The 25,200-nt window shown below is 40.6% G+C and overlaps 1 protein-coding gene across 2 annotated transcripts; it reads left to right on the plus strand.

The window, feature by feature from the left end:
- The first annotated feature begins 3,306 nt into the window (after positions 1 to 3,306).
- LOC122940996 (interleukin-17D-like) lies at positions 3,307 to 18,594 on the plus strand. Of its 2 annotated transcripts, none has more exons than XM_044297966.1 (3): positions 3,307 to 4,567; positions 12,224 to 12,468; positions 17,671 to 18,594. In XM_044297966.1, exons 1-3 carry the CDS (start codon positions 4,532 to 4,534, stop codon positions 17,885 to 17,887), a joined length of 498 nt encoding a protein of 165 aa, XP_044153901.1. In that variant the 5' UTR covers positions 3,307 to 4,531; the 3' UTR covers positions 17,888 to 18,594. The 2 variants fall into 2 exon arrangements, with proteins under 2 accessions (XP_044153901.1, XP_044153902.1); XM_044297967.1 differs by having other exon boundaries at positions 3,313 to 4,475.
- The last annotated feature ends 6,606 nt before the right edge of the window (positions 18,595 to 25,200 follow it).

The following is a 25,200-nucleotide window of genomic DNA, read 5'->3' on the forward strand; positions in this document are numbered from 1 at the left end:
GGCTGTTCACATGAGCGGTGATTTTCATAGTAAAAGAACATGTGACGTACCATCTGATGACCGGAGTGACGTCATCAAAGGTCCTGTTCCTGTAATTAATGCTCACCACAGGTCCTATTCAACAAAGGAGACAGAAGGAGATGCCTGGCCGCGATCAAGTGGACTAAGGTGAGTTAAAAAAAATAATAATTAACCCCTCCAGCGCTGTTTTACTATGCATTCTGTATTCAGAATGCTATTATTTTCCCTTATAACCATGTTATAAGGGAAAAAATTACAATCTACAGAACACCGATCCCAAGGCCGAACTTCTGTGAAGAAGTTCGGGTTTGGGTACCAAATATGCGCGATTTTTTTCACGCGAGTGCAAAACGCATTACAATGTTTTGCACTCGCGCAGAAAAATCGCGAGTGTTCCCGTAACGCACCCGCACATTTTCCCGCAATGCCCGTGTGAAAGGGGCCTTAGACCATGTCTGGACTTCCGTGAGCGCAACCTTATTTCCGTACGTGATCCTTACCCCCTTCCTTTGATTCTGGATTTGTTTAGCAGATTGTCGGTGCCAAGATGTTCTCTAAATTGAATCTGAGGGGGAAGGGGCATATTATCTGGTAAGGATCAGGGAGGGGAATGAGTGGAAGACCGCATTCCATTCCCCTGAGGGTCATTTTGAAAACCTGGTCATGTCCTTTGGGTTAAACAACGCTCCAGCAGTTTTTCAACACTTTATCAATGACATCTTTCATCATCTGGTGGGGAGATTTGTTGTTGTATGTCTGGATGACATACTAATTTATTCTCCAGACATGAAGACTCATAAGGATCATGTGATACAGGTGTTACAGATCCTAAGAGAGAATAAATTGTATGCAAAGATGGAAAAATTTGTTTTTGCTGTTCAGGAAGTGCAATTCCTGGGTTGACTGCTCTCACTTCCAGGTTTTCGTATGGATCCCAAGAAAGTCAGTGCGCTGTTGGACTGGAATCGACCCAAAAATCTGAAAGCGCTTATGCGTTTTTTGGGATTCATCACTACTACCGTAAATTCATCTTGAACTATTCAACTGTGGTTAAACCTTTAACAGTCATGACTAGGAAGAGGGTCGATTTCTCAGTTTGGTCTGAGGCGGCATTACAAGCCTTTTCTGCTGTGAAGGATTGTTTTCCTTCAGCCCCTATTCTGGTGCAACCGGACGTGTCTTTGCCATTCATTGTAGAGGTTGACGCATTCGAGGTAGGGATGGGAGCAGTTTTGTCGCAAGGTCCTTCACCTAGTAAATGGCGCCCATGTGCTTTTTTTCCCCCCAAAAACATTTGACTGCTGAAAGAAATTATGACGTGGGTAATAGGGAATTGCTGGCCATTAAGTTGGCTTTTGAAGAATGGAGCCATAGGTTGGCTAAACGACTGAATCCAAGGCAGGCCAGATGGTCGCTGTTTTTCACCAGATTTAACTTCATTGTCACCTACCGCCCTGGGGTTAAGAACGTCAAGGCGGATGCTTTGTCGCGCAACTTTTCTGGGGGGGGGGGGGGTGATTCTAAAGATCCTAGTCCTATTTTGTCTGAAGGGGTAGTCATATCTGCCCTATATCCTGATCTTTAGGCAAAGGTGTTGAAGGCCCAAGAGGATGCTCCGGACTCTTGTCCTCCACGGAAATTGTTTGTTCCTTAAGGTATTTGAGGAACATCATTGTACTGTCTTGGCTGGACACCCTTGGAGTAGATCCAGTCGATCTCATCTTGCGCAAATTTTGGTGGCCGGGGCTGCGTAAGTGTGTTGAGGTCTATGTGTCAGCCTGTTGTACCGGTGCTCATGCTAAGGTGACACATACTCAGCCTTCTGGATCTCTTCTTCCGTTACCCATCCCGTCCAGACCTTGGATTCATTTGTCCATGGACTTTATCACGGATTTACCCAATTCTTCTGGAAAAATCGTGATCCTGGTGGTAGTAGATCGGTTTAGCAAAATAGCTCATTTTATAGCATTGTCTACTCTACCTAATGCCAAGACTCTTGCACAGGTGTTTGTCAATAATATTGTGAAATTAGATAGCATTCCCTCTGATGTGGTGTCTGATCAGGGGACTCAGTTTGTTTCCAGGTTCTGGAAAGCGTTCTGTACTGGGGGTACAATTGTCCTTTTTTTCGGGTTTTCATCCTCAGTCGAACGGACAGACGGAGTGCACCAATCACAATCTGTAGACTTACTTGAGATGTTTTGTTTCGGAGAACCAGGAGGAGTGGTCTTCATTCTTGTCGTTAGCTGAGTTTGCCATTAATAACCGTAGACAGGAGTCCACTGAAAAGTTACAGTTTTTTGAGGCATGTGGATTCCATCCACAGTTTGGCACATTTTCTGGTTCTCAAACTTCCGATATTCCTGATGAGGAACGATTTTCCTCTTCTTTGTATTCGATTTGGAGGAAAATTCAAAATAACCTGAAAAAGGTGGGCAACAGGTATAGGCGAGTGGCTTACACGAGACGTATGAATGGTCCGGACCTGAGAGTGGGTGATTCTGTGTGGTTGTCCACAAGAAACATTAAGCTTAGGGTACCTTCTTGGGAGTTTGGCCCAAGATTTATTGGTCCATATAAGATCACTGCAATTGTTAACCCTGTAGCCTTCCGTCTTGAACTTCCTCAGGCTTTGAAAATTCATAATATATTTCATGAGTCGTTGTTGAAGAAATGTGTCAAAACTGTTAAGCCGTTCTCCTTGCCTCCCGCTCCTGTCATAGTGGATGGTAATTTAGAATTTCAAATCAGCAGGATTATGGACTCCCGAGTTCTGAGTAGATCCCTCCAGTATCTCGTCCACTTGAGGGGTTACGGACCAGAGGAGAGGATGTGGGCTCCAGCGGCCGATGTTAATGCAAATTGTCTGGTGCAGGCCTTTTTTACAGAGCCCATCCTGCTAAGGTCGGTCCTGGGTGCCCGGAGATCACCCGTAAAGGAGGGGGGGGGGGACTGTCACAGTCATTTAGGTGACTGATGTCAGCAAATCAAGGAGATTGGCTGAGCATGAAGGAATCTAACAGCCTCCTTGATTTCTCTTGATTCAGTGTTGATAGAGTTAAGGACCACTTCCCTTTTCTCAGCTGTTGCTCAGTGGTCATCACTTCTATCCTTTATAGTCTCACCCCTCCCTTCTGACTATGCGGTTGATAGCTTCAATTGTATTTGAAATCCTCTCTGGTGTTCCTGTTCTTCCATCTCTACAGAAGTTAAGTGTCGTGTTTGTTTGTATTTGTTATATTCCCTGTTGTTGTATCTGGGCCTGGGACAGAGACTTCCATTCGTCCATCTGGAAAGGAATGGGTTGTCTCTGGTCCTATACTTATTTCAGGGCCTTATAGGGAAATCAGGGCCTAGGTATACTGCCTATGAATATTCCTACCTTCAAGGTCTATTCATATTGCTAGGTAGTCAGGACCTGGATGAGGGTTGTCTAGGAGGTAACCTGTTTCTTACCTAGTTTCCAGGCTCAGTTACTGTTCCCCTTCCCTCCTGTGTTCAGTGTGGAGTTTTCCCCCCACACTGATCGTGACACTTGTCTGCTGATTTGGCTACATCTGTACGCTCCTGATTTTGACTTTGATTAGTTTGTATCTGCTTTCCTTTGGCACCTGGTTTGGTCTGCACCAGCAAACTCAGACCTGTTTTCTGCCACCTTACTTTGCAACCATAACCTGGGCCCCTAGCAGCCAAGACTGACATGCCTTGTGGCAGGGTCTGGTGAATACCTAGGGGTTGCCTTAGACTCTACCGTATGATGACAGGTAGCAGTTTCTGAGCTTGCTGGCTGTGGTTCCGGTCAGGAATCTAACATAACATGTACGGCATCCATCACAGAAACTATATTCTATGGTGCTAACAGAGTCTTTTACAAAAACGTTTAACTATGCACCTAATTAATGGTCCAGCATGAGCCAGTTTGATAAATTTGGTGCATCTATAGACTCTCTGAAATTTTGATAAATTTGGTGCATCTATAGACTCTCTGACATTAAATCTGTCAGTGTCCCACAATACAGCCAGACGGGATCTGCTGTGATACAGCCAGCAACAGACACCCATTACATACTGATGCAGCCATAGTGCCCTCATAATCCATCCACTAAAATAACAGTGCTGTCCAGAGTATATCTTTCCAGAAGAACACTCCTTTCCTTGCAAAAGGCCTTCTTCTCGTAACACCTGAGGGGAGTGCAAAGTGCATGACAGGTGTGACAAATCTGGGTGTGTTTTTTACAAGCAATCCACTGCTGGCCTCCGTCCAGAAACCTGTTCCACCTTCAGTTTCAGGTTACTGCAAAGTGAGGTAAAAAAAAAAAAGCAATGGGGAAGTTCTATCATTATTTGTAGGCGGCAATGACGGGAGGTTATAAAGCCTGCCAGGGATTCAGCTGCACAAACACCTCTCCTGGCTCTTCCCCTTTAAAGCCTGGGTCTAAGAAATTACAGCCGAGGTGAGATCCAATAACAGAGGGGCAGCGGGGATGGATGTGTGATATATTCTGAATAGATGGCACAGAGCGTCACATTGTCAAATTATTCTTTGGTAATTCTGGTTTTTATTTAGGGCGGCGGGTATGATTACAATGTACAAACAAGGCTGCTCCCAAGAATTCGAGGACAAGATGTGCTCTGCTACATCTGTAGAAATAAAATGTACATTGTCTTTTACAATGCAGAATCTATCTGTCTGTCTATCCATCTAATATTCTATTCAATATCTGTCTATCATATCTACCATAGCAATCTAATATATGTCTGTCTATCTATCTATCAATCCAATATTCCAATATTCTATCTATCATATCTAATATCTGTCTAGCTATCTATCATTCCAATATTCCAATATTCTATCTATCATATCTAATATCTATCTATCAGTCTAATATATGCATACCTATCATTTAATCCATTTAAAAATCTAATATCTATCTATCTATCTATCTATCTATCTATCTATCTATCTATCTAGTATTCTAGTATATGTTTATCTATCCATCCAACCATCTAGAATTCTAATATATACATAAGCAGCTGAGCTAAACTTGATGGTTTACACATTAAGTAAAAAATTGCACAAAAAGGTAAACTAACTCTTTAAATGTATTGCAATGGCTTTTGTCACAAGATGACACGAGAGAACACTGTGACGTGTTATCAGAGTCAATTTTAGCTCGGCTAAATCTGTATCTGTCTATCTATGTAGTATTCTAATATCTATCGTTCTATCTATATATATATATATATCTCATATCTATCTATCTCATATCTATCTGTGTTAGAGTGCATGTGCTTTTATGTCATTTGTATATATATATTTATTTTGGCGTTAGGGGTCAGATCTATAGTCCACACAGAAAACCAAATATATCAGTTTTCTGCATATTCTATGCCTCCTCCTGGTATATCTTATTGTGATGTCTCTGAGGTTGTATCTTTTGGTGGTGTAGAACTACATCAATGTGCACAGTAACATTATAGGAGCAGTTGTTAAAGGGGGAATTGCTATTGTGCATGTGAGACGTATATATACAGATTCTATCCATACAAGCAGGACATATGTACAGAATAGTGTCCTCCCACCCGGGTCAGTTACTGAAATCAGGGGTGTGCATTTATACATTTATGAGGGATGTCCCGTCTCTGATTTCTGGGGTCACAGATCTGGAGATTCAGACCTCTAGTCTAGACCTTTGGCAGCAGACCTGACATGGCTGTTTTAGTAAATACGGCAATTGTATTCCCCACAACATAAAAATTCTGAAGCATCTCTTCCTTTAAACTTGTATTGTGCTGTTCCTCTGTTATTCATGCTAGAAATATGTGAATAAATTGACACTTGAATGTCACCAGTCCCTAGAAAATCCCAGTGATGACAGTATCAGACTCTGTAAGGACACACCACTTAGAAAGGGGGAAAGATGACATCCAATTGCCAATGTATTGATACATTTCTAGGACGAAAAATAGAGGAACTTTACCTTACAGAGTTATAACAAAAGATGACAAAAGATGCCGCAGAACAGTTTTTTCATGGAACACAAGAGACAGGTCCTCCTTAAGAAAGGCTTTGTTTATAGAGTGACCAACCATAAAAAATCGGATGCCCCTCATTTCTCCAGGCAATGGAGACCTGCACACATGCATGTACCTACTCAGTCTGCATTATCTTGATAGGAGCAATCATGGGGGGGGGGGGGAAGGATCATCCCCACTGTCTTTCATTTCTTGCATGCGTTGTGGAGATGCGCTACATGAATGTGGGTAAAGCACTATTTATTAGGCCATAAAATCCATTTATTGACTAGTGTTGATATAGAGTACATAGGAACGGTGAGTGTGCGCCATAATTACAATATGACCTCTATGACAATGCAGAAATGCTTTATATAATCCAGTGGCGTGGTTGATCCAGGTTAGGAACTCGTTAGAGTGATAACAGTCTATCTCATCTCTATGGAATTCGAAAATATAGGAAAATCCAGCTCAAGAAATGGTGGAAAAAATGTGTAGCTTTATTGCGGCATAAAATCTTCGACAGAAACAGGAATGGTCGGTTTCAGACCACTCGATATTTGTTAGTTGTCTGAAACGCGTAACCGAACATTCCTGTTTCTGTCGAAGATTTTATGCCGCAATAAAGCTACAAATTTTTTTCACCATTTCTTGAGCTGGATTTTCCTATATTTTCAAATTTACCATTACGCATCCAGGTGCGTCATCCATGCTCGACTGGTGAAGGGGAAGGTGAGAGCTGCTCTGTGCTTAATGTCATCTCTACGGAATATATTGAGGCTTTGTAAGAAATGAGAAGTCTACTTGTGATGGCGGATAGCATCCCACCCAACATTTACTATTGGGCAGGTTGGCTTTTTCTGCCTGATCTTATTGCTTCCCCCAAGATAAAAAATTCTGGAGGTGCCTGGTTTCCACTCATCCTTCCCTGTGAAAGTTCAGCCAAGACAAACATACATGTGAATGGGGGTATTGACTAGCTTAGATGTTGGCTACCCGGTATGCCTGGCAAGGTTTATCACCTCCGTTTGCACGTCTAGCAGCCAGTGCCAGTAGACAGACCTGAGCTCATGTCTTTGTCAATAGCCCTGCTAATGATCCTTAAAGCCACAGTCCACACCGCCCGACACGTTGTAACTGTGTGTTTTGCATAATATGTAGGTTGTTTGGAGACTATCTCAGCATGCATCGCGCTTGCTCAATATGCTGGCTCGTAAATACAGGAAGATGTCAATCAGGAAACAAAATGTGTGCATGGAATTTTACAGCCCAGCAAATGCTCTAAAAATGTTCTGGGAATGCAAACAAACACAAGACATCCATGCAGTGTGGCCACAAGATAAGACAGAAGGGCACTGCTGCATCTCCTGAAAGTCAGAAGCCCTTCTCTTTTGGGGTAAAGCCAAACAGTCACATGTCAAAGGCAAAGTTCACCCACCTCACAAGCATTAGCTGGCATGGGTGGGCACGAACTTCTGCAGGCTGGACCATGGTTGGACCGTTTGACCTTACCTTAGTCCTTCACATTACCCCACAGGACTTCCAGTTTTCAACTCTGCTAAGAAGCCATAATGAAGGGGCACTGTGATGAGTGCCACAGTTTGCCCACATACAAGTGCCCTTTTGTTTTGTATCTCTACCCTGTCCCCACAGCTGTGTTGTATAGGCGAATATAGTTCTCCTGAGCTTGGATTTTTCTCCAGTTACCTTCACAGGGAACCGATGCATGTTATACATGGGTAAAAAAGAGTTAGCACTGTGCTGCCCAGCTAAATTTGCCATCTGGATAGTCCTGTCTGTGAGTGGTAACCTGAGAGTGGAGGGTAATGCTGGGTCACATTGGACCACAGACAAAAAGTATGCAGTGTAGACCCTAGAGCAGGGATGGCCAACCTGAGGCTCGCCAGATGTTGCAAAACTACAACTCCCAGCATGCCCAGACTGGCAACAGCTATCAGCCTACAGCAGGGCATGGTGGGAATTGTAGTTTTACAACAGCTGGAGAGCCTGCCCTAGAGCTTCAGTTTGGGTGGCATCCATATATGACGGAGGATGTAGCGCCGGTGCAAGATACATCCATACTATTACCCATTACTTGGACCAGCTTTGCTTTGCTCCCTCCACCAACACTAACATTTTATTTAATTTTGGGTAGGATTGGCTGTGTATAGGGGGGGCTCCCAACTCTCTGCCAACTCTTTGCCAACTCTCTACCAACACATGTTGTCATGGAAGAGAAGAACTGGACCCATTGATTTTCAGCTAATGAGCCTTTTTTTTCTCAAGGGAGAGGTGTCTGAAAGCAACTTTGTCCTATCTCCCCATTGAAAACACAGACACTCTCAGCTAAACCAAGTAGGTATGTGTATGGGGGAGTCAGGAGAGATCAGTTAACAGCTTTTGATGATGTATGGGTACCTTTAAATGAAACCCACTAGACTGCCTACAACCTTCTGCCTACAACCATGATGGGGTTCCTTGGCCCCCATCACTGTTCCATGAAGACATAGCCAGCTCATTGGAGTTCAGGAGGAAGAGAGGGAACATCCAAGCTGATAAATTCTTTTTAGAACCTTATGTCACTTTTGGCCACCAAATGTCAATAAATATCCATTTAGTGACTGGAAAATCTCTTTAATACTTCATTTTTCTCACCATGTATAGATTTATTTACACTGTATGTTTATTATGTGCACTGTAATCTGCACTGTAATGTTTACATTGCTAGTAAACTAGTACAAATGAAGATAAGAAACTTTGTTTATATATCTAACTACAGAAAATGCCTCGTTCTCCACTTAGCAGACTACCCACCCATCCCCCCCTTCTGTATCCTGCAGTGATCACTCTTAATTTACTGTTAAAATCCTCAGTGAAGATAGAAAGTCAGCTTACTGATAGATCAGGTTACAGCACCAGCCCATAGAAATATAGAAGCATTATATACTGTAAGTGCATAAACTAACTAAATAAATATTAGGGTGTGTCAGGAGTGGCAGGGAAAGCAAGAGGAAAACACAGACAGAGACACACAGAGATGCTGTAGTAAGTTTTCTGTCTCACTTCAGTGCTGGATTCACAGCTACATTTTTCATTACTTTTGTATAATGCACATGCTGCTGCTTCTGAGGTTGTGCTTGAGTGAGATAGCAGAGCAGGATCTCCTTTTCCCTGTGTGCTGTGTATAGGAGGTAGTCTTCAATTAAATGCTCACGGAAAACTTACAATCAGAAATGGGGTCTGCAGAGGGGTACACTGGCGATACAAGTGATACAATGATCAAGTATAGAGTTATTCTTCTTGTACGCACACATAATAAGTCATGTGAAATGACGGCTACACTTTGAACAGAAATGTTTTGCTCACTCATCTTTAGATGAAATGTCAGAAAATTTGGGGAATCTGGAAGGTCCGGTTATACTGAATGTGAATTTTTTTGTGAGCTTTAAATTTAACACTGACAAAAGTGATAAGTAAGTTTAGGATAAGCTCTAAAAACATGACCATAAAAAGCTGCAATCGACTGAGAGCAAATCATGCGGGAAATGACTGTTTCAGGGTAAACAGTTGCTATAGACTTTAGGTTTTTTCTTATAGTAAATATCATGCTGTTATTTGCACAGATTCTGAATGCTAACCTAAAGAGTGACATGGAACCATTTAAAGTCCTATGTGGCAGATTTAAAGGGGTTGTTCGGCCCTTGGGAGCTTTTCTGCAGACCTCCAGCATGGCCAGACCCACAGTGTGAATCATCCTTACCTGTACCCCAGTGCCGGCTTCCAGCCCCTTTGCTCCCCTGGCTCCACTGCTGCTACTGGGGTGTGGTTTGAAGCGGGTCATTTGACGTAACTTGTCATCACTGCAGCCAGTCAGTGGCCACTGCAGCAGAGCCAGGGAAGCGAAGGAGCTGGAACCTAGCATTGGGGACTATGTAAGTGTGATTTCCACCACTGCTGGGGGGTCTGCAGTAAAGGTCCCCAGAGGTGAAGAACCTCTTTAAGCAAGCAGTTGAGTGGGCTGTGCATAGAAGTGAAGGTGAGTTACAAAACAGTGTAGCACAGCCAATTCGGCTGTTTCCATAACTCCATCCATCCTGGCCGCTGCATAAAATAGGTATTCCAACCTCACCCATTCATGCTTGAGATAGGATCACCCCTTTAAGCTTGCAATATCTGCCATTGGTGGAAAGAAGTCTCAGGCAGATGGATTTCAACATGCCCACTCGTTTATGTACTTAGAGAAATATGCCATCTCTAGAGGTGTCTGGAAGTAGCTTACTCCCCTCCCTGTATCCAGAACACATGCATGCTTGGCTGAGCCAAATGGACATGCGTATAGGGGGTTAAAAGAAATATCTGTTCACTGAGCCTGGCATGCATATATATGGGGGACGGGAGAGATAGCTGTCAGCCCACAACTATCTAACATGTATGACTAGATTTTATCTTCTGCCTTGGGTCATGTGATATTCAAGATTATTAAGTCTATATATACGAATCTACATTTCCATAAACAGTATTATGATATGAAAAGAAGGAAATGGAAACAAAAAGTAACATAAATTCAGTAAATCAGTCTCATGCATGTCAACAAGCCAACCGCGGCCCTTTAACTATCGACGTAAGCTTGTATTCGTTCCAGGAGGAACTTTGCACCGTTTTATGGCGTATTGTACTGAAGGTCTATTAGACTTCTCTACAGCGTCGTGTGTCATCCTGTAATAAATGTCTTTTTTTTTTTTTACTCTGGATGGCTTAACAAATTGGATTGTAAATACTTGTGATGTTGAAAACCCCCATAAGTGCGTTTATGGCAAACAGTTTGGTTTTTACGAGGCCATTCTCTTTCTAGTATAAATTAGGATGATTTGGGTATTACCACTTCTCATTAAATAAAGCTGAACAGTATGTATAATTATAGTGCTGTCAGAGTCAATGAGCAAATGTGGATAGATCTCTAGATCTCTACCAGTGGCACACAGCTTGAAGGTCGAAAGGGAGGAATTGAACAGTCTTATATAAGTGACCATTGGCTACATGCAGTGCCAACTTTACTGTGGATAATGACCTGCCTGGTACTATCAAAATTGTCACAGACTTTACAAATACCTATACCATACAGTGCCTAAATTATAAGTGCTATACAGTATGTTGCATAGATAATACTTCCATATACTGCTATACAGTGGCAATATCACCACAACTGCAAAAACAATATACAGTACAGTGCATAAATAGCAGTGCCATATACTGTGTACACAGATGACAGAGCCATAAAAAGGCCTTGTGCATGAGATCAGTCTCAGAACTATCGAGATAAATCAAATATATATATATATATATACATATACATATATATATATATAAATATACAGTATATAATAAAACAATATATATATCAAATATAAAAAACATATAATATAAAATATAATATATATATATACCGTATATATATATATTATATATACATACTGTATATATCTTAATGCACATACAGTATGTATCGGCATGAAGCAGATACATCAGGAATCTAAATAATGGTGGACCTCCCCTTTTGATAAGCTGATTTGCATACTCCAGAACTCAGTAGTAAACAACAGGAAACGTATTTATTTATTTTTTCTTTATAGTGTCCTTTTAAAGTTTTTTGGGGGGATTTACATATTGATTGCCTATCCTCAGAATAGGTCATAAATATCAGTTTGGTGGTGGTCCGACTACCGGGACCCCTGCTGATCTGTGACCGCGTAGGCCTCTTCCTAGGCCATGTGTCGTCATGTTCATCGGTCACATGGCGCCCTAAACGCAGCTTATTTCCCATTTAAATGAATGGGGCTGAGCTTCCATACCAAGCATAGCCCACACTCTGGAACTTGCTACCCCAACATATCAGACTCTCACCTACAGTGGAATCCTTCAAAAGAAACCTAAAAACCCACCACTTCAGACAAGCCTACAACCAGTGACCCTGCTGCCTCTATGACCAACTTTACCCTCTCCTACTGTGTCCTTCTCCCCCGTCTTGTTCATGCTTAGTGCAATTGTCTGTATTATGTATGTACACCCCTTTTCATATGTACAGACCTATGGAATGAATGGCACTTAAAATAATAATAATAATGAAGAATTGTACAATGTATCTCTTTACAGTTGTCAAGATCTTGAGCACTTGCCTGTTTTTTTGCAGATGAAGAAGCTGCTGTTCCCTGTCATTCTGATCTTGTCATGTACGCTGTGTCAAGGGCATCGCATAAGATGCAAAGATCCTTCTGAGGAACATTTAAAGCAGAAATATCAACGACTGTCACCAGAATCTCTCCTTATAAGCAAGACAGACTACGTCCCTGATGTAAAGATGAAAAGATGCCCCACAAGTGTCAACGTCTCTTCAGAGCTGATGCAAGACAGAAGTATTTCCCCATGGTCCTACAGGTAAGACCTATGTTTATTGTACTTGGAGTGTCTTCTTATAGATACATTCGGAATAATTATTTTCTCACCCAACCCATTACATGTCTATATTTAGGTTGCTATAAGCTAGTCAGTATAGTAGAAACTAAAGGGGTTAAGCATGGGATATAAACATTAAAAATGCTGTGCTAGGATTAAAGAGTCACTAACTTGAAAAAAATTTTTTTTGATATGTCATAGAAACATCAAAAGCTTAGATCGATAGGGGTCTGAACGCTAAGACCCCCAGGATCCCTAGAATGAGGCCACACAAGAAGGGCTCCATATAAGTTTATTGGCCCATTTCAATTCATATTCAGCAGCCAGAGTGATATGTATGTGCTTCTCTCATCTCGTTCTAGGGATTGGTGGGGATCTCAACTTTTGGTATTTCTCTATGACATATCAACATTTTTTTGAAGTTAGTGACCCTATAAGATGTGATCTTGTATGTGCAAAACTTACACTTCCTGTAATGTAATGCTAAAATATTTAAAGAGGTTGGCCACTTTCTGGTTACTATTGAGCAATGTGTTTGTAAGATGACAATATGGCACTTACTAATACACCCTTTGTTGAAATACTGTGCCATTTTCTGTATGTCAAGAGGTGTGCCCCCTTGTTTGCCAAGTCTTTTCTGCTGTCCAAACAGAGGTCCTGTCCATAAAATGTCTACTGGTTAAGGATCATGTGACCAGATAAATAACCTCCATGTAATATCTACTCTATTCAAATATACTGCACCTGCCATCTGCACTAGCACTGTTGGAAGTTTAGTGCAGGTGCAGTGGATTTGAATTGGGGAGGCTGTGTGACATCAGCGCCAATCTTATGGACAGGACCTCTATGTGGACAGCACAGAGGATTTGCCTATCAAGGGGACATGGCTTATGAAATATGGAAAATAGGACAGAATAGCAACAAAGGCTATATTAGAAAATGCCACATGCTCATCTTACCTACACACTGGTCACGAGTAGCCAGAAAATAGCCAACCGCTTTAAGGGTGAGAGATATAGGTGGGTATCCTGAATAGAATCAGCTTTGTGTAGGTGGTGGATATATTTTGAGAAAGTGGAAAGTGCAAAGTAAGTTCCAGTGTACCATAGAGAAACCAAGGGGCTGCAACTGCTATGGGGCACCTGGAGACAGGTGGAAAATTCTTGGTTGTCCTTGTCCACATATAAGTGACGTGATCTCCACATGTGCTGTAATGTTAGCAAAGTAGGAAATTGTCAATGCAATCAAGTTGTTAAAATGGCATTAGTAGGAGTGTGATGAGGTCAGGGGCGGATTGGCCATAGACCCCACCAGGAAAGTTCCCGATGGGCCGATACCCAGTGGGCCACCTGATACTCCATTGCTCTCACCACTGTCTTTATGATTTCAATACGTAAAGTAGTACTATCTTCCAGGCAGCTGTCCGCATACATCAGAACTTGACATCAGGCCTGATGTACAAGGACCGTGGCCCTGGTAGATAGGTCTATTACAGTATTCATTTATTAATACTGTACAGACCTGGAAGGACCTGACACTCCCAGCGTCAGGAACATCGCATGACCTCAGGACGTAGCCAATGGTGTCCAGGGACGTCACCTAGCACACAGACCATGACTATAGCTTACTCCACTGCTTGTGCGGAGCTAGGTTGATGCTCCACCTCCCTTCTATGTCCATCAACTCTCCTGCTGAGAACAAGCTGCCGAGTGGGCCCTCACCTCATTAGCCTGCCTAGATTCTTCAGACAATGCCCCAGGCCTGCGATGTGCTGCTCACAGCTCCCGACTGCCTCAACCTCCTGTGTGGACCTTCAGCTGCCCTGGTGCCTGGTGTGGTAGACTGGTAGTTGCATGTGTTACCTAAGTAAAATATTTAGTGTGATGCATATCTAATGTACTAGTAATATAATGCATTATTATACACAGTATATTCTAGTACATTACATTAATAATAGATTACATATACATATGTAATGTACTAGTATACACTGTGTATATACATAGGAATGTAATACACTAGTATACACAGTTTATACTAATACATTACATTACTAGTACATTATATATTCATAACATGTTGTATGACATACCTTATATATGTAATGTACTAGTATATACATAGTAATGTAATGCACTAGTATGCATAGTGTAGACGAGTACATTCCATTACTAGTACATTACATATGTAGCCACCCTAATTCTCCTGCTGCACTGTGATATCTGGTTCTGCTGGTGCAGTATATTTTGCTGCACTGTGGTATTTGGTTCTGCTGGTGCAGTATATTTTGCTGCACTTTGGTATTTGGTTCTGCTGGGGCAGATACCCAGCGGCATTGTCTGTGAACTGCAATAAATGTCCTATAGGGTGAAATCAGACGATCACATGTTAAAGGCTTAAGATAATTGAAAAGTTTTTAAAGTATAAAAAAAAAAAAAAATTCAAATCAGTGCCCTTCCCCATATAAAAAAAAGTAAACAATAAAAATAAAGATAATTTTTATTGTTGCACACAAAATGCCTGTACTATTAAAATATAAGCGTATTTATTCGTTACGGTGAATGCCGTAATGGAAAAAAAATCGGAATGGTGGACAGTTTTTTGTCAGTTCATCTCCCAAAAAAGCTGAAAAAATGTGATCAAAAAGACATATACATTTTAAAATGGTATCAATAAAAACTACAGATTGCCCCACAAAAAACCCACCTACTTGGCTTAGCCACACCTTTTACCAGTTTGACTCCGCCCACAACATGGGGACACTTTTACTTTTTTTTTTCCAGGGCCACTTTGAGTTCCCAATCCGCCCCTGGATGATGTCAATCGGTTCCTGAAAGGGACCTAATTTTTATCGTTGGCAATATGTTTCTATGGTACCTTATAGTATGGTTTATCATGGCAATATTATAAAGAGACTATGCCAGGAATTAAGAGTTGGATAATTATGCCCATGTATTTCTATAAAACTGTATGTCCACCATCTAACTGCATTTTATACTATTTTATGGTTTTAGTTAGAATTATTCGATGAGTCCATGGATAAGCTTGTAAATGCAGCCTCAGGGTACTTTTCCCACTAGCATTTTTCTTTTCCGGCACTGAGTTCCGTCAAAAGGGCTCAATGCCGGAAAAGAACTGATCAGGTTTATCCCTATGCATTCTAAATGGAGAGCAATCCGTTCAGGATGCATCAGGATGTCTTGCGTTCAGTCATTTTGACTGATCAGGCAAAAGATAAAACCGTAGCATGCTACGGTTTTATCTCCGGCTAAAACAACTGGAGACTTGCCTGAATGCCGGATCCGGCATTTTTTTCCCATAGGAATTGTAGGAGAGTACCTGGGGTGGTAATAGACGGCAGGTACGTGCCACCGGGGGTCCTGGCACCGGTGGAGTAAGAGCCAGAAAAGTGCATATTGCAGCGGTTATGCTGTTAACACAGCGGATCCGGGCCGGCTCTTATTGGGAGCAGGCAGATATGCGGGCGGGTGCCTGTCTCCCCACGGTCCAGGCCAGGTTTTGCAGGGAAGGGTTAAAACCTGACCAGCAACAAGGGTGTGGTGTGCAATGTGAAGCTTCTGTGTTCTCTGGCTGTGAGAGTGAGAAGTGGAGGTGAGCTGGGCTGTGTGCTGAGGCCTGTGGAGGACTGTGCAGGATCCTGCAGCTGAAACCAGGAGGGATCCGTGTCCTGTGGCTAGAAGCAGGACCCATGGACTTACTTCACGAAAAAGGTGACATTACTCCTGGCTTTAAATAGACTTTGCTTTATGTGACTGAAACAGGCCTCAAGTAGCCTGCAGCAGGGACTTGCTGTGTTTGAACTATTATTTTGCTGTTGTGTGTGACCACCCTCCCTATGAACTGCACCGTCTTTCACTTGTATGCACCGTGTGAATAAACAAAGCATCGTGTTTTACACCAAGACCATTCTGTGTTGCCTCTATACTGCACTCGCTACCACTGCCTACCAGAGCGGATCCCCACAGAATGTATTAGACCAAAACAAAAGGTGAAAAAAATAAATGCCGGATCCGTTTTGCTGGATGACACCGGAAAGACGGATCTGGTGTTTCAATACATTTTTCTGACTGATCAGGCATTTTTAAGACCAATCAGGATCCTGTTCAGTCTTACAAATGCCAACAGTTGGCATACATTTTTCCGGATCCAGCAGGCAGTTCCGGTGACGGAACTGCTCTCTGGATAACTCTGCCGCAAGTGTGAAAGTAGCCTTAGTCTCAGGGCCAATTTTGCAGAAAAAAGTGGTAAAGTAGGTTCTCTCTCTCTCTTCTCAGGGTTTATACTTGAATACTGCCATAGTATATCAAATAATGCATTGCACAACCAATACTATCATTCAGTGGCCAATGAATACTACTATGCAAAGCCTAAATATGACTTCCATGCAGTATCCAAACAATACCACCATGTATACAGTGTCCACATTGCACTGACATACACTCACCTAAAGAATTATTAGGAACACCATACTGATACGGTGTTGGACCCCCCTTTTGCCTTCAGAACTGCCTTAATTCTACGTGACATTGATTCAACAAGGTGCTGATAGCATTCTTTAGAAATGTTGGCCCATATTGATAGGATAGAATCTTGCAGTTGATGGAGATTTGAGGGATGCACATCCAGGGCACGAACCTCCTGTTCCACCACATCCAAAAGATGCTCTATTGGGTTGAGATCTGGTGACTGTGGGGGCCATTTTAGTACAGTGAACTCATTGTCATGTTCAAGAAACCAATTTGAAATTATTTGAGATTTGTCACATGGTGCATTATCCTGCTGGAAGTAGCCATCAGAGGATGGGTACATGGTAGTCATGAAGGGATGGACATGGTCAGAAACAATGCTTTCTTTCCCATTCTGACATTCAGTTTAGAGTTCAGGAGATTGTCTTGTCCAGGACCACAACCCTACATGCATTGAAGCAACTGCCATGTGATTGGTTGACTAGATAATTGCATTAATGAGAAATCGAACAGGTGTTCCTAATAATTCTTTAGGTTAGTGTATATTTCACACCCAATAATGCTATTCAGTGGCCTAAAACCGCTACTTAGTGTACTTGGTAAACGTCATGTTGGTCTAGGGCAGTTAAGGCACTCCACTCTAAGATTGCTCCTATATGAATAACCACTAACCTAACATTTCCTTTGTTATTTTTAGAATTAATGAAGATATGAACAGATACCCGCGAGAGATTGTTGAAGCCTACTGTCTGTGCAAAGGCTGTGTTACCTCCAAAGAAAGTTCAATGGTCAGTGAACCATTCTACAGAGAAGTCCCAGTCTTATACAAATCCTCAAAATGTAAGAAGTCTCGCTACGTCTACAAGCTGCGATCCATAAGGATTGCTCAGTTTTGCATCTGTCGTTTCCACTAAAGATCTGAAGACTTATGAACGGGACAACCCTTCCACGTTGATGCCTGATGTTAAGGAGATAGCTTGGTTTGTCTTTGCTTGATATCAATCTTAAAAATCTGTTAAGTGAATGACATAGTTCAAGTGTTTAATGGATTAACCTCTCCCATACATCGATATCTGTACTGCCATAATCTGCAAACCCTTTTTTTGAGAAATCTTTACAAATATTTGGAAATCTGTAATGCAACCATGGAATGAAGATCAACATTACATTAGAAGAAATAACTAGATGTTCTGAAAAGAATAAAAGGCAAATGTTATCCATGATGACCTCATATTTGGTTAATCCAGTAAACGTGTAGCATTTTGGAAGTTTTTTTAGTTTCCATATCTGTGTGTTGTTTTTGTACATTGTGTTACTAGGAGAGTGAGGTGTTTTTCGCCTTTTTAGGTATGGTAATTGTGTATCTTTTATAGGAGACTATGAAACTTGACTACCGATAATATACATTCAGGATTTTAGAAGGACTTTCTGCACTTCTGTTTTTCTTCTTTTGACTAGAAAATACAGAAGAGTAAAAGAATGTATGGACAATTGTTAGGCTTGTTTTGTACATGCACAGTTGACTCCACTGCTGTATAAAGTTCAGCACATTGTGTTTTTATGCTTTTTATTGCAGAGTTTATATCTTTTATTAATAAAATGAAGATTGTCTTTAACCAAATCAATATTTCTGCAAAACATTTAAGTGGTACATCTCTTCATATTTAGTTTTTAAATAGGATCTGTCTCAAAGCAAATCTGTCACATTGAAAATACAGCACAATTTGTAGAAGGCATGTTATAGAGCAGGAGGAGCTGAGCAGATTGATAGATAGTTTGTGATGCACAATTAGGGCTTTGGGCTCCACGGTGCATTTGTCTGGGATATAGGCTTCAGATACCCAAGCATACTGGTGAGGCAGATTGCAGGTCTGCTAGAGGACTATCCCCTGCAGCTGTACATTGTAGAGTCACATTTTGAAAAGAGAGAAAGAGAAATACAAAATTTTACTCCACTGGTTAGATTCGAGAAAAAGAGAGCAAAAGTACCAGGCCCCTATAGCAGCCTCTAGAACTGGGAATGGTTTAAAGGGGCTGTGCCAGGAAAAATATTCAATATTTTTCAAACCGCCACCTGGATCTGAATAATTTTGTAATTGCATGTAATTAGAAATTTACTATAGCCACTGAGCTATTCAATAAAATGTATCTGTATAGCGCCACCTGCTGTTTGTTCTTTTCCTTATTTCTTGTCCACCTCACTGTGGTGGTCACACACGTTCAGTTTAAATCTTCAACAGTCACCAGCCTTATCTTCTGTTAGAAGTTGTGGCAGTTACAGGGAAAAAGAAAGGACATGCCCCCTGATAAATGACACATACCCTGAGCTTCCTGCCTGAAATATATCTAGCAAAATAATTGGGGAAATAAATTGGGAGATCTCTGGTTCCATGTGAGGTAAAGGACTGGTTGTAGCTTTGTTAGAAAGAGATTGCCATGTACTATATGATGTCTGTCTATTTTCATTCTTTACATCAATCATGCAAATAATCGCCACAGGAAGAGAAAGGTGCTGATAGGGTGAGTATGTCAAAAACAGCGTCCTCCAAACACAGGCGGGTTAATTATGCTCACCTGTTCAGGTTGCACCAATATTGGGCGCAACCACACTGAAGGGCAACCGGAGAGGTTACTGGTGACTGGTTGGTGCTGCCGATTCTGTCCGAAATCTCGTTAGGCGTGGGCCCGACCGCCGACTGGGTGAACAATTGTACTGAAGCTCCACTGGACCATAAAAGTGAGCGTGTGGACACAAGGCGCAAGTTCACAACCAGATGTAGAATTTCATACAGTTTATTGGAAGACAACGCTTTTTGGGGTTCTACGGACCCCTTTATCAAGTCTAAAAAAATATAAAATGGAGCAGTGTACAAAATAAAAGATGATAATAAAATAGATGCAATAGAAGAAAAGGTTGGAAAAGGTACTCAGATGTAATTGAGATAAGAAAAAGTCAATGCATAGTAAATATGAGAGAAATTAGAGAATAAAAACAATATTAAATATATATATATATGTATAGATAGTAAAATTACTTGCAATCCGAATATATTGATATAGACCTCACCAATAAAATGTGCACAACAAAAATAGTATGAAAATATATAAATCCTTTATTAATACATACACAGACATGAACAATGGCGGGTAAAATACACAGGACAAAAATAGGACCTAATACCTAAGAAACAATAAATAGAAACTGTATGTAGAGAGGCTGAGCACTCTCCTAACGGACCACACAAAGACTATTCAAAAAATTATTATTTATTACACCAATATATAGATCTAAAATGTAAATAATATTACAATATAACAAAAATTACACTAAAAATGCACATTAAAAAATATTTAAATTAAGAGTATAGACGGTTGGATGTACAGTGGCATGCAAAAGAATATGCAACTTGGATAGAAAGAATGTCCTGGAAAAAATGTATAACAATTCGATATTTAAATATTCGACAATGTGAAGATAAGTTGAAATCGAATAAATCTTCAGATAAATGTCCGAACTGAGATTCGATATTTACTTTCGATTGTCTTATCGATTATATTAAATTCAGTCAGTATTCTCTGTATGGCAAAGCGATAGAAATACACACTCTTGCAAATGCCGTCTGCCTATAGCACACGGTGGCGTCCCACGTGGCTAATGGAGGCAGATTCGGCAGTAACTGTTAGTAGTGGTTGTTCAGCAGGAGCAGTGTAAGCGGTATGGCCCTCCGTGAAGAGATTCTTCGATACAGAAGTTTAGATAATGACTCTATCAGTTCAAGGGTCAGAATGTTCGCTGTATGCCAGAAAAAATTGCTACCACTGAGGAAGGGGCTAGGAAAAGACCCCGAAATGCGTCTGGTTTCAAAAGACCCGCACATCAGCTGATGGATGTCCTGATTCTAATGACTTAAATCGACTACTTTTACCCTGATGATTTTTTTTTGGCATACAGCGAACATTCTGACCCTTGAACTGATAGAGTCATTATCTAAACTTCTGTATCGAAGAATCTCTTCACGGAGGGCTATATCGCTTACACTGCTCCTGCTGAACAACCACTACTAACAGGTACTGCCGAATCTGCCTCCATTAGCCACGTGGGACGCCACCGTGTGCTATAGGCAGACGGCATTTGCAAGAGTGTGTATTTCTATCGCTTTGCCATACAGAGAATACTGACTGAATTTAATATAATCGATAAGACAATTGAAAGTAAATATCGAATCTCAGTTCGGACATTTATCTGAAGATTTATTCGATTTCAACTTATCTTCACATTGTCGAATATTTAAATATCGAATTGTTATCGATTTTTTCCAGGACATTCTTTCTATCCAAGTTGCATATTCTTTTGCATGCCACTGTACATCCAACCGTCTATACTCTTAATTTGAATATTTTTTAATGTGCATTTTTAGTGTAATTTTTGTTATATTGTAATATTATTTACCTTTTAGATCTATATATTGGTGTAATAAATAATTTTTTGAATAGTCTTTGTGTGGTCCGTTAGGAGAGTGCTCAGCCTCTCTACATACATTATTACTCCATTTGACTGGGTGAGTCATTTAGGCTTAGTAGCACCCATTCACAGTTAAACGCGACAGAGAGCCACCATACTTTTTATATTAATAAATAGAAACTGCTATCCTCAAACTGAGTGCTTGGACAGATGATTAAACTACTGTATATACGACGACGTCACAAAAAATTGTGTATATCAAATGTCAACAGCTAAGTGTAACACCACAATATGGAAACAGGAGGATGAAAGCAAGTAATGAAATATACTAACCAGGCAGACTCCCAAAAACCCAGATGCACGTTTGGCGTTAGCTTCCTATGGGAATATGGAGACATAGTGACCAACAAGGCTTTTTATATAGATGCTAATAAACCAGATTAAAAACACTTGGGGTGTACCTGATGATGTGTGGCCACACATGAGGATGTGAATGGCGTGCGTTCCAACCTGTCGTCACTTCCTGTTCAAGTAAAACCGCCCATGTACATGTTATACACCAGATATCAGTGACTTCATACCAAAAATAGACCCTACACTGAATTAAATGAGAGAAAAGGAAAGTGAAGTGGGTGAACTATGGAACGCAACAGAGCTGCAGTGACCAGAAGTGACGCCTTTAGCGATCAAAAGAAGAGATGTAACCCTTCACAATCCATCCTGAAGGGTACAATAGAGATCAAGGTGCATACTAAACAAAATCTATAATCGTACTCAACTATGCATAATACAGTATTGTGATATAATATAACCAAGGCTACAAATGTATAGATATACTCATATTGTGCAACAATAAATGAACATACACATGTTAAAAAACGCAACATGTGAGAAATGAATATAGTCAAACAAAATACAGTGTACAGCATAATTGATCAAAAGTGCAAATGCATATAGCAGCATAATTCAATAAACATATTAATGTTCTATATAGTCATGAACTTCATCAAAAAAACTGGTAAAGTTCATATAGGATATTCAATGTGATTAATAAAAGTGCAAGTGCATATAGCAGCATAGGTTATTGATAAACACACTGATGTGTAGGTTGTATTTCATTGTGGATCAGCATTGTACATAACATACCGGGCGATTCAAAATTCTAAAAAAAAAAAGAAAAAGAAATAAAATTACTACAGCATATTAGAAAAGACCAAAACTAAAAGAAATCCTGTGTAAATAAAATTGGGTATACTCTACCCAAACCATCAGTAAACCCCTAATGGTAAAAAAAAAGACCTGCAAGTCTAAATAATGAAGCACACGACAAATATATACCTTATACTAATACATTCTAAAATTTTTTACAAGAAGGGGGAAAAACTCATACTCTCATTAAGACCATGTGGAACCACAGTATTCAGCTCAAAAATCCACTCAACCTCCCGTTGAGCTAATAGACGCTTCTAGTTGCCTCCCCTATTGCTCACAAAAATCCTATCAATCCCCCTTACCTTTAAGAGTGAACCATCACAGGAATGATGTGTCTTGAAATGTCGAGGAATAGTCTTAAGACTGGCAATATCATCTTCATCCCTCGCTGCCTGTATACCCAAGACATGCTCTCTGGTATGTCGCTTTAGCTCCCGTGATGTTAGGCCTACGTACATGAGTTGACAAGGACAACTGGCCACATAAATTACACCAACCGTATTGCATGTAATGGCATGTGTAATTTGATATTCATTGTGGCCTGAGGCATCCCTAAATCTGTAGTAGACAAAATGTTAGGGCATGCTACACAATTGCCACAAGGGCAGCATCCCCATTTGGGGCCTTTTGAACCGAATAATCTGCTGGGATTGGCATCCTGGTGGTGACTATGAACCAGTACTTCACAAAGAGTTTTCTCCCGTCGGTAGGTTATTAATGGATATATAGGTAAATATTTCTTCACAGTGTGATCCATAAGTTAGACATTCCAATATTTGTTAAGAATAGATGATACTTCCTTGTAGCCAGAATTATATGATGTAATAAATCGTACCGTATCACATTTGGAGTCCTGCAATGCCGTCCTTATGCCAAATTGACGTGTATAAAGACTCCACGTCACAGGTCACTATCAACATGTCATCCTCAAGTTGTAGGCCGTTCACTTTTCGTAAAATGTCACCGGTGTCCTTCAGATAGGAGGGAAGATTTTCAACTAAAGGTCGTAGGACGTGATCCACCAATTTGCAGATGGTTTCACATATATTATTCATACCTGACACGATTGGTCGGCCAGGGGGAGCTTTGTCATTCTTATGCACTTTAGGTAACATGTAAAAGGTGGCTATTGTTGGATGGTTGACATGTAGGCATTTTAGTTCTTTTTGATTGATTATACCATTCTCATAGGCCGTCTTTAATATCTTACCCAATGCTATCTGGAAAGAGATTAATAGGTTGAATGTCAGTTTTTTATAACACTCTGAGTCCTGCAGTTGGCAATATGCCTCTTTCTCATATAGATCCACTGGCCATATGACAACATTGCCCCCTTTGTCAGAGGGTTTAATGATAAGATGTTCCATTTTACTCAATTGCTTAACCGCAATTTTTTGCTGGATGTTTAAGTTGTCATACTGAGACCTAACCGGGATACTTTTTAAGTCCTCCGTCACTAATTTCACAAATATATCTATATTGGAATAAAGTGACATGGGAGGAAAATTCTTAGATCTTTGTAAAAGTGACTTAGGTAGTCTACTCACCGGAATTTGATCCTGTTCTTTCAATAAATCCCATTGGTTTTGAATTGCGTCTTGTTCAAAATCAGTAAATGCAGTTATATTCTCACCCTCTTTGTGAAATTTTTTTTTTGAAAATCAAATTCCGTGCAAAGAGATTCAGGTCCTTTACTGCTGAGCAGAGGTCAAACTTACTTACCGGGACAAAGCTCAAACCCAATTGCAAAACATCAATCTGTGCCTCAGTCAAAACCACATCTGACAAATTGATTACCTGTGGCTTGGATTGAGTCGATTCACCTGTCCGATGTTTTTTATTATTATTGGCAAAACAGTATGTAGGCTCCTCCTTTCGTTTGCCTCCATATCTTATCATATAAGGTTTAGATGTACCTTCGTGATTCGATCCCTCAGCATCAGTGGAGACATAGGATAACACCGATACACTTCTATTCCGTTGTTCCCGTCTGGGTTGTTTCCATCTATAAATACAGTTCTGTTCATAATCCTGGAGATCCCTCACAAACTTGCTGGTTTTACTCTCTTTAATTTGCTTTTCCCACACATTATGTGCTTCATCCATTTCACTCTTGAGGGATTCCCATCCAGTGCTACTCATCAATTGTTTCAATTGTGTTTCCATATTGACTAAATCTTTATCTACAGTGGGATGCGAAAATTTGGGCAACCTTGTTAATCGTCATGATTTTCCTGTATAAATCGTTGGTTGTTACGATAAAAAATGTCAGTTAAATATATCATATAGGAGACACACACAGTGATATTTGAGAAGTGAAATGAAGTTTATTGGATTTACAGAAAGTGTGCTATAATTGTGTAAACAAAATTAGGCAGGTGCATAAATTTGGGCACTGTTGTCATTTTATTGATTCCTAAACCTTTAGAACTAATTATTGGAACTCAAATTGGCTTGGTAAGCTCAGTGACCCCTGACCTACATACACAGGTGAATCCAATTATAAGAAAGAATATTTAAGGGGGTCAATTGTAAGTTTCCCTCCTCTTTTAA

Source organism: Bufo gargarizans, chromosome 6 (genome assembly GCF_014858855.1).
Source record: "Bufo gargarizans isolate SCDJY-AF-19 chromosome 6, ASM1485885v1, whole genome shotgun sequence".
In the NCBI taxonomy this organism is placed as follows: domain Eukaryota; kingdom Metazoa; phylum Chordata; class Amphibia; order Anura; family Bufonidae; genus Bufo; species Bufo gargarizans.